The sequence below is a fragment of the Colius striatus genome, chromosome 1 (assembly GCF_028858725.1).
Source record: "Colius striatus isolate bColStr4 chromosome 1, bColStr4.1.hap1, whole genome shotgun sequence".
Taxonomy (NCBI): domain Eukaryota; kingdom Metazoa; phylum Chordata; class Aves; order Coliiformes; family Coliidae; genus Colius; species Colius striatus.
Window position 1 is genome coordinate 22,253,087 of NC_084759.1, and position 12,582 is coordinate 22,265,668.

At 38.2% G+C, this 12,582-nt stretch overlaps 1 protein-coding gene across 1 annotated transcript in view; it reads left to right on the top strand.

Moving 5' to 3' along the window:
• B3GLCT (beta 3-glucosyltransferase) overlaps positions 1-12,582 on the top strand; it is a 64,586-nt gene that overhangs the window by 24,491 nt on the left and 27,513 nt on the right. Inside the window, exon 5 of the mRNA XM_062020435.1 lies at positions 7,897-7,973. Coding sequence (XP_061876419.1) covers positions 7,897-7,973 — 77 coding nt within the window. The remainder of the gene's footprint in view (positions 1-7,896; positions 7,974-12,582) is intronic.

Here is a 12,582-nt window from a genome sequence, read left to right on the forward strand (position 1 = left end):
GGCACATGACTGGCAATAGACTATGTGAACATGTCTTGCTGAGATGACAAGGCATTTCTCTGCACAGATGCAGATGGGGTACCTGGAGCAGCAGGTGCTTTTACTTTTTCAAAAAATTAAGGCCCTGCAGGGGATCCTTCAGGGACTTAAGAAAGCAGAGTAATTAAGGAACATGGTACAGTGGTGGAAAGGGAGGAAGAAGTTCTAACCATTACCAGTGGTTTTCTGAAACCACAGAAAATCCTTGTCTGAAAGTGTTGAGTATCATAGTACCTGGTATGTGTTGCTCTTGTGATGCTTTTTTCTGTTTGTATTGCTTGAGTCAGAGGATAGTACCAGTAACTACCAAAAGCCCTGTATTGTCTCTGATTTATGAATAGAAAATTCTGGAAACAAAATTTCTTTGCCTCTTTCTTCCTCCTGTGCCCCCACTTTAAACAATGTTTTGCACTTAGAGAATGGACACCTAAGTATTGCCATTCTAATTGAACTTCCTCCTGAACTTGCATATTCATACCTTGCATAATTGATTTTTCTTGTTTAAAATTTAGTATTTCAGATTTGCCCTCATTTTCATATTCCTCTAGAGAGCTTAGTTGGCCCTTCATTTTATCCAGCCTTACTTCTTTCCCTCTTGCTTTTTTGTTTTGCTTGACTCCTATTTGAAAATTCATCCCCAATTTTTGTATTTATAGTTATGTTCCAAATCTGTCCATAGAACTTCACTTCTGTTTTGTAGGTAGAGCTTGCAGTATAAAAACTTTGTCTCTCTGTGTACATTGACCACTTAAATGCACACAATGTTTGTTTCCCCTTCCTTATACATACTGATATCTGCTTTTATTTGTTTTCTGGTGTGTTACTTACTTTGCTTACATGGTCTGATACAAGCACTTTCTTTCCTGTTAAGTTCATAGTTTGTCTTCATAATGCTTAATTTCTTTTAGGATTTGCATTTTAAAATGCATATGCTCATTTTTGGAGCCTTAATGTTTCAGTGCTCAACCTCTGAAACACTTCTTGACTTGGATCTGTTGAAGGGGGAAGTGCCTCTATGTTCTGAAAATCTAACTTTTTGAAAGCATTTCAGGAAAAGTGTACAAAATGACTATTTAGTTTTGGAAATGTATCTCAGAATTGTCTTGAATTGTCTTCTCTTCAAGGTCATCTTACAGGACTTTAGAGGTTTGTCGGACTTCTGATTTGTCTTTTCGTTCTTCCAACTGTTCTCTTGGCTTTTTGTTTTAATTGTTTGATCTCTGACTTTGATACGCCCCTGCTTTTCATTCTGCAAAAGTATCAGAATGCTTTTGGCAATTACTAGGCTTTATAACTGGCTAAATTGATGTCTAACCCATTAACTTTTAAAACTGTAAAAGTTACCTCCACTGTAGTGCTAGAAAGTGAATGTGATTATCTTTTCATAAAAGATAGTCAGTAGATTTAAATGAATTTGTAGAAGGTGGATAATTCTGCAATATTGAGATCTTTTAAATGTTTTAGTAGTGAGAAATGAACTCCTCAGCCCTGCTTTACATATCATACACAGTTTTTATATAGCTGCTTTTCCCAGTCAAATATGTAGTAGCAGCATTGACTTTTTTATGCAGAAAATAAGACTTGTCACCTCACATAGATGACTTCTCACATCAGGGCAAAATACATACATGAAATTGAGAAGCTTAAAGTGCTTTCTTCAGGCCAAGTTGCCCCTTTCAACCTCTTCTGAAGCAATCACTGCATGCATCATACAATATGAACAAAATTTCACTAAGGTATATATTTGTTAGTAAAGAATAAGAGATAGATCTAAAGTTCCCTCTTCTGCTGTGGCTGCTGTCTGTTATTTTATAATTGCTCAATCATCTTTGAGTAGTGTCATATTCACTGCTCTCAAGTACTCTTGAGACTCGAATTAGTAAACCATCAGATTTAAACCCTTAAAAATCAGTGCCTGTTGCCAGTTTTCTTCTTGTAGTTCTCCTAAGCCACTGTACTAGTACTTGAAGTACCTTTACCAAATTTCTTGCCTTTTGGTAACTTCTTTCTGCTCTGTCATGCTGGTTTATTCTCTTCTTTCTTAGTTAGGAAACGTATTTTAGGTTTACTTGGTAAGAGCTGTTGAGGGGACGGGACCCACATTAGCTAGGGAGATGACCACCTCAAACTCCCTGCCAGTTGTAAGATGCTCCAAACTTATTTGTCTATGAATATAAAAATCTACTAAGAAATGGAAACTTAAAGCTTTCTGTGAGGCTACGAATTTCTGTAGCTGTTGCAATAAAAGGTTGAAGATTAATGAGCTTATATTGTTTCCATAGACTAAAGGGACAGAAGAGCAGAAGACCAAAGTAAAGCATCACCCATTTGTGTGTGTGACACAGAATTTGCAAAGCATCCAATGTTAGAATGGATGTCCTAGATTTTGAAAGGACAATTTGCTAATAATAAACAAATCATCGTAACCCCATATATAGCTTAATGTCATTGTTTGAAATGTTTTTATGTGTGTGTTCTGATGAAGGAAGATTTTGCTTTTAAGTAGAAACTCACTTTACACGCTAATATCATCCACAATTCTAAAATCCTACCTTAAACACATTCCAAATACTGAATCTCGCTCAGATCAGTTGGCAGCAGAATTATGGTTCAGCATTACTACTTCCTTTCATGATTAATAGCTGTGTACCGTGGACCACAGGTCTTCTTTACAATTGCTTTTATTTAGAAATCTTGTGAACTGTGAACTGTGAGGACAGTATTTCTTGCTGCTTTTTGTCTACACAAGTGATACACAAACAGATAGCACTTGACTGCGATATATTGTTGTCATTCTAGGCTACTGTCTCATTATGATTATTTCCAGTTGTTGTTACAGTAAGCACTCAAGATATTTCCCGATTCTTCTGCATTTCTTTGGTCATACTAAAAAATAAGATTGCTTTGAGGCGTTGGTGATCACAAACTCTCAAAAGAACAGAATAGGGAAGATAAGGGATTCTAGGAGAGGAAAAAGAAAATATTAGTGAGAACTTTTATATCTATCAGTTTTATTCCTCTAAGGCTCTGCTTTTGAATTAGCAAGTCTTAGTTTTCAAAATTGAGACTGTTCCAAAACAATGTTAGACAGACTTTAAAGCCATGTAATTATTTTAATAAATCACAGTTAACTGAAAGTACAGCAGATGTGCCATACTGCTTATTAGGACTATTCCTACATTAACAAGTAGTGTGGTACAATAGGAAGAAACATGTAGGGTAATGCAGTTGTTGCTGAGGAGCTAGCACTCATTTAACATGATGTTTCAAAAGGTTTCACTTTGGATTAGTTCTGATTTGATTCTTTAAACAGGAGATCCATTAGTAATTGCAGCACATCCTTTGGTTTAGTTTCATCCCAAAGGAATACAGTTTGTACACTCTGATGCAATACAGTGCAGCAAGTAGGAAAAAATGCACAGAAGTGAACTAACCTAGACTGAATAGGTGAGGCAGTGTTAGGAAGCAGTAGGAGCTGCTTTTGGTGTAGATCTCAATCTTGCAATTAGGTTTGAAATCTTTTTTTCTAGGCATTAAGATTATGATCAGCATTTTGAAATGATTTTTCACATCTTGGTAACTGCAAGAATTAAATTAGATTTTTTTTTTTTTGTGGTATTGAGTTTTAAAAGTCAGGAAATGACAATTCTATCAGCAACCATAAATCAAAGACTTCATTCTGGTCTTTGAAATGTGTAGCCCAGTCTAGATTAAAGCAGATCAAATTGGAACTGGTGGATGGTTTTTTGACTAATTGGGAAGCCAGAGAGTGATTTATTTGCTTGTTGAATGTATCTTTCAGAATTTTATTTGTTGACTTATAGTTAGTAGTTTCTTGAGTTTTCTTTTGTACTAGTCATCTGAATGATGATCTGTTCAGGTTTTCATCTACAAGGTTGAAAGTGACTGTGTTGATGTCAGCACATAGTGTTGATAGTGTTCACGTCAGAAAAAAGAGGCACATTTATAAATTCTTTGTATGACTGTTTTTCACTTTGCTGCAGGACACTGTTTTATACCAGTAGTTGGGGAAAATCTTAGTGTCACATCAATGTAATGCAAATGAAATTAACGCTGATTACTACTGACCACAGGTGAATTACTTCTGGATCACAAAAACATTACTGGACATTTTACTCATTTTCTAATTGGGAGAACTCTAGGCAGGGTGTACCAGTTGACAACATTGTAATATACATGCTGAAATTTACTTCCACAATTGTTCATAAAAGAACAATCTAATACAATAAAGAAATTACTGACTACCTGCATCTTTCTCACATAGCAGTTACGTCAGTGATATATTTCTGTCTCACCTAGAACTATTGAAGTAGAAATTTTTGTTCTTAATGCTTAAGTCATTGCGTAAGGATTTATATTCCAGCTAACTGCCTAATAAGTCCCTTCAGATGCAAATACTTATTAGAGTTTTCCCAGGAAATGAGTTGTTGGATCTACTGTGGAAGCATCAAAGAGTGAGTGCTTTGTTTATGCATTCAGGTATATTTTCTGGCAGCTAAATGGTAGTCTGAAGATTTCAATATGATGTACAGAAAAAGGAATAAAATTATTTCATTATAGTTTTTCCTTTTTTTTTTGACTTTTTTCTGAAGTTATAATCAGGAACATTTCAAATCACCTTCTTAAGTTGCAGTTATTACTACCATACGATTGGTAAATGCTTCCATCTTTAATGTAAATTCATTCAACAACAGGCTTAGATATAGGATCTTGCTCTTGATTTATGAAAGCAGAGTACTGTTATGGCCATTCTCCAAACTCTCTGAAACTGCACATTATATTACGACAAGCAGTTCTTTTTTAAGATGACAACCAGACATCTGAGAGTAGAACAGAAGAAGAGATTCTCTCTATGGAAAAATAGTAGATTATGTCTCCTGAGGAGTAAAAGACTACAAAATATCTGTTTATTACATATTATTTTTTGCTAGCAGCATGGGTGTTTTTCTTAAGACAGCTTAAAAGGAGAAACAGAGTAAAGGTTAAAAAGGTCGTCACTGTCTTGAAGAAGCTTTAGTATAACTGACGTATTAAGTAGAAGCAAATATTTATGTTACAGTTTTATTTAAAAATAGTACTTAAGTCATTTGTTGGTTTTATTTGAAGGGATATATTGAAATAATGTTTTGCCCTGGATTCTTGGACTCTGATAAATATTGATTCTTAGGTCTTCAAAATATGAGAAACGTGTATTATAGTTTTCACTGTTTAAGCAAATTGTTAAAATGTGGAGAACGTAGTGTACATTGTAGTACTTGATGGTGGCAATTCCCAGCAAATTAACTGACTCACTGGGTTTGAATTTGGAGATTTGCGCATAATTTCTGTCATTTTATAAATCCCTTAGGCTGTCTACATGGCATGTTTTATGGAAAATAAAGCTGTAGGGAGACTTCAGTGTGTATCTCACAGCTCTACTTTGTCCAAGTACTCAGAACAGATCACAGAATCATAGAACGGTAGGGGTTGGAAAGGACCTTTAAAGAACATCTAGTCCAGATGACTGGAAGAGCTTGGCTTATTTCATATCCCAAGGGAGGGCTGAGAAGAAGGTGGACAGGTGAGCTCTGATGATCAGATCTGTGAAAATGTTAAGTGCTGGTAGAGTAAAAACTAGGAAAATATTGCTAAAGCTTGAATTTTTGAGAAATAAAACAGAATCTTAAAATACCTCCTTCTCCCTCTTCCCAAGACTCTCGTTCCTTCCCCCCCAAAGACGCAGGGGATGAGGGTTGTGGTCAGTCCAGAGTGAGCTTCCCATGGAGTCACAGCCTCCTTCAGGCATCCACCCGCTCTGGTGTGGGCTCCTCCACAGGCTGCGAGTGGATCTCTGCTCCCCAGTGGCCTCCATGGAGTGCAGGGGCACAGCTGCCTCACCATGGTCCTTACCACAGGTCACAGAAGAATGTTTCTTCCAGGGCCTAAGCAACATCCTCCTGCTCCTTCTCCACTGACATTAGTGTCTGTGGATATGTTTTCACATTCTCCCTCCCTGTTGCTGCTGCAGTTTAGCAACTGTGCAGCATCTTCTGCCCCATCTCCAATACGTTATTCACAGAGGCGTTACCTCAGTCAGTAGTTGGCCAGGCCTTGGTTGGCTGTGGGTCTATCTTAGAATTTAGTGGCACTGGCCCTGTCAGCTACAGGGGAAGCTTCAGATAGCTCTTTGTTTAAGGAAACTGCCCCTGTAGCCCCCCTGCTACCAAAACCTGGCCCAGGCAAAACCACTACTAGATCTTAGCCGTTTTCTTTGGTTTTACACGACACTGTTTGGATGTCTATAAATTGTGCATTTCTTATATTGGTTTTGGTAGATTAATATGAAGTTGCATTCCCTGAAGATTTTCCCTATGTTAATGAAGGAGACTTTTAATGTTTTAATCCAAGAATCAGTGATTTTAGTTCTGTTGGATGATTTACTGTGAAATTTAGTATGTTGCTAGCATCTTTGTACTAAACAGGTTGGATGGGGCCTTGAGCAAACTGGTTGAGTGGAAGGTGTCCTTGCCCAGGTCAGAGGGGGATGGAGAGTGAAACAAGATCATCTTCAAGGTCCCTTCAAACCTAGACCATTCTATGGTGATGAGCCTTTAATAATGTTAACAGTTTCTATAGTGGAAAGGTTGGGACCATTTGTTTGCTAGTGTTAAGTCTAGCAGCGCCTTGTTAGGTTAATAGTAGTGGGATGTATGTAAATGGTGAAGAAGTCTAGATAAACTGGGAGGTTAAGCTTTTCTGGTAGGAAGATCTTTGCTTCAATACTAGTAGAATTACTAGGCCTAATTACCTAACTCAAAGGATTTACATATTTATAAGGTGACAGTAACATGCTGCTTGTTGTATTTCTGAGTTACTTCATCACAGTAATTAGCAAACTTAAAACATGTTTTAGAAAAATAAAGTAGTGAATAGGAATCTACTTTGACTCAGTCCACCATACTGGTATCTTCAGGTGCTTTGCATATATCCCTGTACATTGTAAGTTTATTAAACTGCCTCATGTAACCCAGAACTGGGGGTCAGGAAAGGGGATCCCAAAACCATAGACACTAGTAGATTCTAATGATGCTGCAGTAGGGAACTGTACATGTAAACAGTAGTAAAGCAGTGGAGTAAGATACTGCCTGTGTATTATGGCATATATCTCTCTCACTTTTTACATGTATGAATTAGTGAATGAATTATGCAGTTTGGTTTCTCAGAGGGCAATGTTTAAAGGGTATTCTCTCGGGAACTATGCCAGAATGATAGCTTGTCTGCAAGATACCAGGATCTGCCACACTGAAGAGGTTTAAAGTAACAAAAAAGCAAAGAAATGCATGAAAATATTTTCCTTTGTAGGAAGCCTCTTTGATTTTTCAGGAAGAAAAACTGCAAAGTTCTCATTTTGATTTCTTGCATGAAGCCATGGATTTTTGTCATGATGTTAGTGTGACAGGTCAAAGCTGAACTCAGCAAAGTGAAGACTGTTAGAACTCTCAGATAAGCTCTGTGTAACGTGATTGTCCAATGGAAGCCTTTGTAGAATACTCTGTGTTATTTAAAAGTTTTCCTTTACGGTGAAGAAATTGGTATAATGTATCTTTTAATGGATTACATGGGACGTATACAAAACATTCAACTTGAAGTGAGTTTGAAGAAGCGCTTCGCCTAAATTGCAGGTCACTTTGGTCTATACTATCCTAAGTCATCTATTCTGCAGGGCTCCTTGCTGGCGAATGTCAATGAAGAATTATTTGCTCATTCTAGAGCAATTTTTTTAAGATTAGTTGGTGTTTAGGGAAAAAAAGTGCATATAATTTGAGTTTAATGGGAATTTTAAAATTTTTCTTAAAGGAATTACCTACAGTTCTGCTTATTCATCAGATGGACAGGCATGAAGGTGCATGGACAATATTACCATTAATGAGAGAGTAAGTATCACGAATGCCAGTTATTTTATGTATCTAACCAAGAACATAAATATTAATTACTCAGCCTTCTATTTTCAAAAGCAAAGTTTCTGAACTAGAGCTGCAGTCTTATCTTTTCACTTGCTTATTCTACTCTTTTTTTTCCTAGAGCAATTTTCTGTTACATTGTGTTTAATCAGAGAAATTTTATTTTAAATAAAAGAACAATCATAATATAGTATAACTGAGTAACTACCTTCTTAAACCATTGTGGGGTTTTAATTATTAGGGAAATAAACTAGTCAAAAGAAATACCATTTTTAAATGTGTATTTTCCTATTTGGAAATAGGAAGGATGTGAGATATTTCAGAACCTTTGACCTTTCAGATTACTTTGCTGAATGAAGTGGATGAATAATTTTTTAAAAATAGATCATAATACCTGTTTGGGATTTCTAATTTTTGTTGCTTGCAGTAGTTTTCAATATATTTTTAGAAGCTCATATATCCAGTTTTCATCTTAGTATGGTCACAGAAGACAGATAATCTCAAATATCTTCTTCTTATCTTATGCAAATAGGTCCAAGGAAGACGTGCTGGGTTTACGTGGTAGTGTGTTTCAAACTGTCAGGAATCTTGTCTCTAAAGCTTCGTGATGCTGAAGATTGTCCTAAAACTTGCATCTGAAATTGATGACAGAGGCTCTGCATCCTCTTTAAATTTGATTTGGTTAATATAATTTATTTGAGTTACTGAGGGATGTTTTTGTTTTGAGGTTTTCACATCAGAGCTGTTGCAGGACAGAATGCTTTCCTTTTACTTACTGTGTGTATAGAAACACGAAAATAGTGCTTGCATGGTAGCTATCTCTGAGATATATGTAAACTGTGAAAAAGAGCAAAAGGGGAATTAAAGAAAAATGAAAAACTGAAAGATTATGTACCAGCTATCAATCATCTTTAGTTTTCCTTCTTAGCTCCTGTTTCAATGACTTAGTGGTTTGTCTTCTGAATTATTTGTCTTGGTGACAGAGTTTACAGGTACAGCTCTTGCTAGATTGCAGAACTCAGAAGCAAAAATACAAATGCTTATTTGGGTGATAAAGCAGAGGAAAATACTTCAGAAATCAAAAGAAGAATCTTAAGTAGAGGATTTCCATCTTAAGAATTCTGGTTTATGAATTTCCTGCAGAGAAAGACCTGGGAGACCTGATTTGATAATAAACTAATCATGAGCCAGCAATGTGCCCTCGTGGCCAAGAAGGCCAAGGGCATCCTGGGATGCATCAAGAAGAATGTGGGCAGCAGGTCAAGGGAGGTTCTTCGCCCCCTCTACTCTGCCCTGGTGAGGCCTCATCTGGAGTCCTGTGTCCAGTTCTGGGCTCCTCAGCTCAAGAGGGACAGAGAACTTCTGGAGAGAGTCCAGCGCAGAGATACCAAGATGATCAGGGGACTGAACATCTTTCATACAAGGGAAAGCTGGAGGAACTGGGGCTGTTTAGTCTGGAGAAGAGGAGACTGAGGGGAGATCTTATTAATATTTACAAATATCTCAATGGTGGATGTCAGGATGTTGGGACATCCCTTTTTCTATTGTAGCTAGTGACAGGACAAGGGGTAATGGAATGAATCTGGAACACAAAAAGTTCCATTTAAATATAAGAAAAAACTATTTCACTGTTCAGGTGAAGGAGCCCTGGCACAGGCTGCCCAGAGGTGTTGTGGAGTCTCCTTCCTTGGAGGTCTTCAAGACCCACCTGGACATGTTCGTAGGCGACCTGATCTAGGTGACCCTGCTTCTGCAGGGGGGTTGGACTAGATGATCTCTAAAGGTCCCTTCCAACCCCTACCATTCTATGATTCTACGATTCTACTGCTTCAGTTACCACTTTTAACAGAATGAAGGCATGGAGTAGTTTAGAAGTGGGTTGATACTGAGAGGCTCATACTGTTTTGTTTTCCCGCTGGAAAGAAGAGAGGGAACGGAGATCCATCCTTTCCACAGCAGCTGTTGGTGCTCACAGTTGTGATACAAGATGCATCCTTATCTGAAAATTGTTTTCAGGAGAATGGCTTTCCTCAGTTCTTTAGTTGTCACTATTTTTAAGGAGACCTCTAAACAGTTAGGACTGTTATTAATTTTTAGTTCTTGGGCACAGGTTAATGTGCACAAAATACTTAATTTTAGAAGATGTAATTGTAAGACATCAGTGGATGCCTTAAGATGCAGTACCCTTACAGTCTTCAGAAAGCATACTACATTTCTTCTCAGTAACCATGTTCACCCTGAAACTGGATCTTATCTGAGTATCTCCAGTGGCTCCTTGCAATCTGAACTCTAAATTAGTGTGCTCTGAGCTTTGCATAAGACTCTCTATAAGGCTTAAATACTTAGCCTTGAAAATTATCTTGTTTGTCCATCAATAGCTAGATGAACATACTCTTTTTTTGTGAACTTGTATGTTCTGTATCCACAAGATGCAGTAATTATTTTTGGAGGAGTCACTCTAGTGTTTTCTCCTTGCCCTTCACCCACCTGTTTTTTTTGTGTGAATCCAGATATTTCTCTCCTAAAGTTCTATCAGGGCACTAAAGTGTGAGGCAAATGCCCTCAGTCTTCACAAGTTATTGAATACTGTAAATGTTAAAACCATCAGAGTATTTGATACCCTTTCTGTACTTGTTTGGCAGGTTTTAAAAGGAACAGCTAGGATACAATCGCAGCTGATTGTATCTTGTTTGCTTGCCTGAATGGTGAAGAGTTGCCCAGATTTTAGTATTGAGTAGGCAATGCTTCTGTGAACTAAAAAGAGAAACAGACGATGATTTCTTCTGGCTGCTATAGGTTAGAAGTTTAGGTATCATAAGCAGAAAACTCTGAATAATCAAATACCGTTGAAAGACACAGAGGAAGGTGGCTTTATAGGAAGATGAAAGTTATAGTTTAACCCTGACCGGCAACTAAGCCCCACACACTCCCTTCCTGCACAGTGAGATGGAAGAGAGAATCAGGAGGGTGAAAGAGAAAAACTACAGGCTGAGAGAAAGACAGGTTAACAGGTAAAGCAAAAGCTTCTCATGCAAGCAAAGCAAACCAAGGGATTAATTCCCCACTTCACATGGGCAGGCAGATGTTCAGCCATCCGCAGGACAACAGGGTTCCATCTTGCCTAACAGTTACTGAGGAAGGCAAGTGCCATCACTCCAAATGTCCCCCATTCCTCCTTCTCCCAGTGTTATCTGCTGAGCATGACACTTATGGTATGGGGTATCCCATGGGTCAGTTAAGGTCAGCTGTCCTAGCTGTGTCCTTTCCCAGCTTCTTCTGCCCCCTCGCAGCCTCCTCACTAGTGTGGTGGGATGAGAGGCAAAAAAGGCTTTATCTCTGTGTAAGCACTGCTCAGCAGTAGCTAAAACATCCCTGTATTATTCAACACTCTTTTCAGTACAAATGCAAAATATAGCCCCGTAACCAGCTATTGTGAAAGAAATCAACTTTATCCCAGCCCAAACCAGTCAGTTTGGTTTAAGACTGAACTAGTTGAGCAACTGGCAAACATCTTATGATTCTAGCATGTGATTGGAAGACCTGCTGAGGCAGATATCACATGTTCAAGATAAGTATTTCTCAGCTAGTGGGTTTAGTTTTTTGGTTGAGTGGTTGTTTTTTTTAAGCAAAATGTAAATGAGCCTATCGCTCTTTTTGACTTATTTTTACTTACATTTCTGCTATTTATTTTCTTTGCTGATTTTACAAGTAGACAATGCCATAGGGGAAGAAATATGTGATATTTATAGGCGTTAATTTTCTTATCTGTATTTCTGGATAATTTGTTTAATTAAATCAGTGTAAAAGCGATGCACAGGAAACTGGACACATAAATATTGTGGGGTTTTTTCCATTAGGATGTCATGAACTAATAAGGCTTTCTTTTTCTAAGTATGGGAAGACTTAAGGTAGGAGAAGTAGAGAAATAAGGAATAAGAATTTTCTGACAGAGTCGGGTATCCTGCATTGAGATTAGTGCTAGCTTTGAGGAAGGTAGGGGGGTCCCTTCAACCTGCGGTTTCACTGTACTGAAAAAGTTAATGAAGTCCTTAGGTTGATGTCATGGTTTTGTATGGAGCTGCTTCTGGTAATGGGGAAGGAACTGTAAAGATAGCTCCTACAAGAGGTTGCTCAAAATTTTCCCTAGCTCCGAGTCAGACCCACTTCCAGGACTGAACCAATTGCATGTCTCTACGATCACATTTTAAGAAGCAGCAGCCGTAAGAGGAGGGTTCTTCCTCTTTTTTTTTTTTTATTCTGGGTGGTGGCAGAAGCAGTCAGGTGAGAGAGAAGTGGCCATGCAGACCCCAAGGTGAGTGAGGGAAAGAGGAGGAGATGTGCTGGATCCAAGACTCCCTTGCATGCCTTAGTAAGGTGGCAGCACACCCTGCACTCTGTAGAGAGGAGTGGTGAAGCAGGGGCAGTTTGTAGAGGACCACATTCCAGGGTAGTGACTATGTCTAATGAATTTGTGGGAGGGCAGTGTTGCAGCAGAGGGTGCCCAGAATGCTGCTGCTGCAGAGGAATCCCATGCTGGTGGAGTTTTTGAGCAGAAGCCATAGTTGTGGGAAGAATTCACACC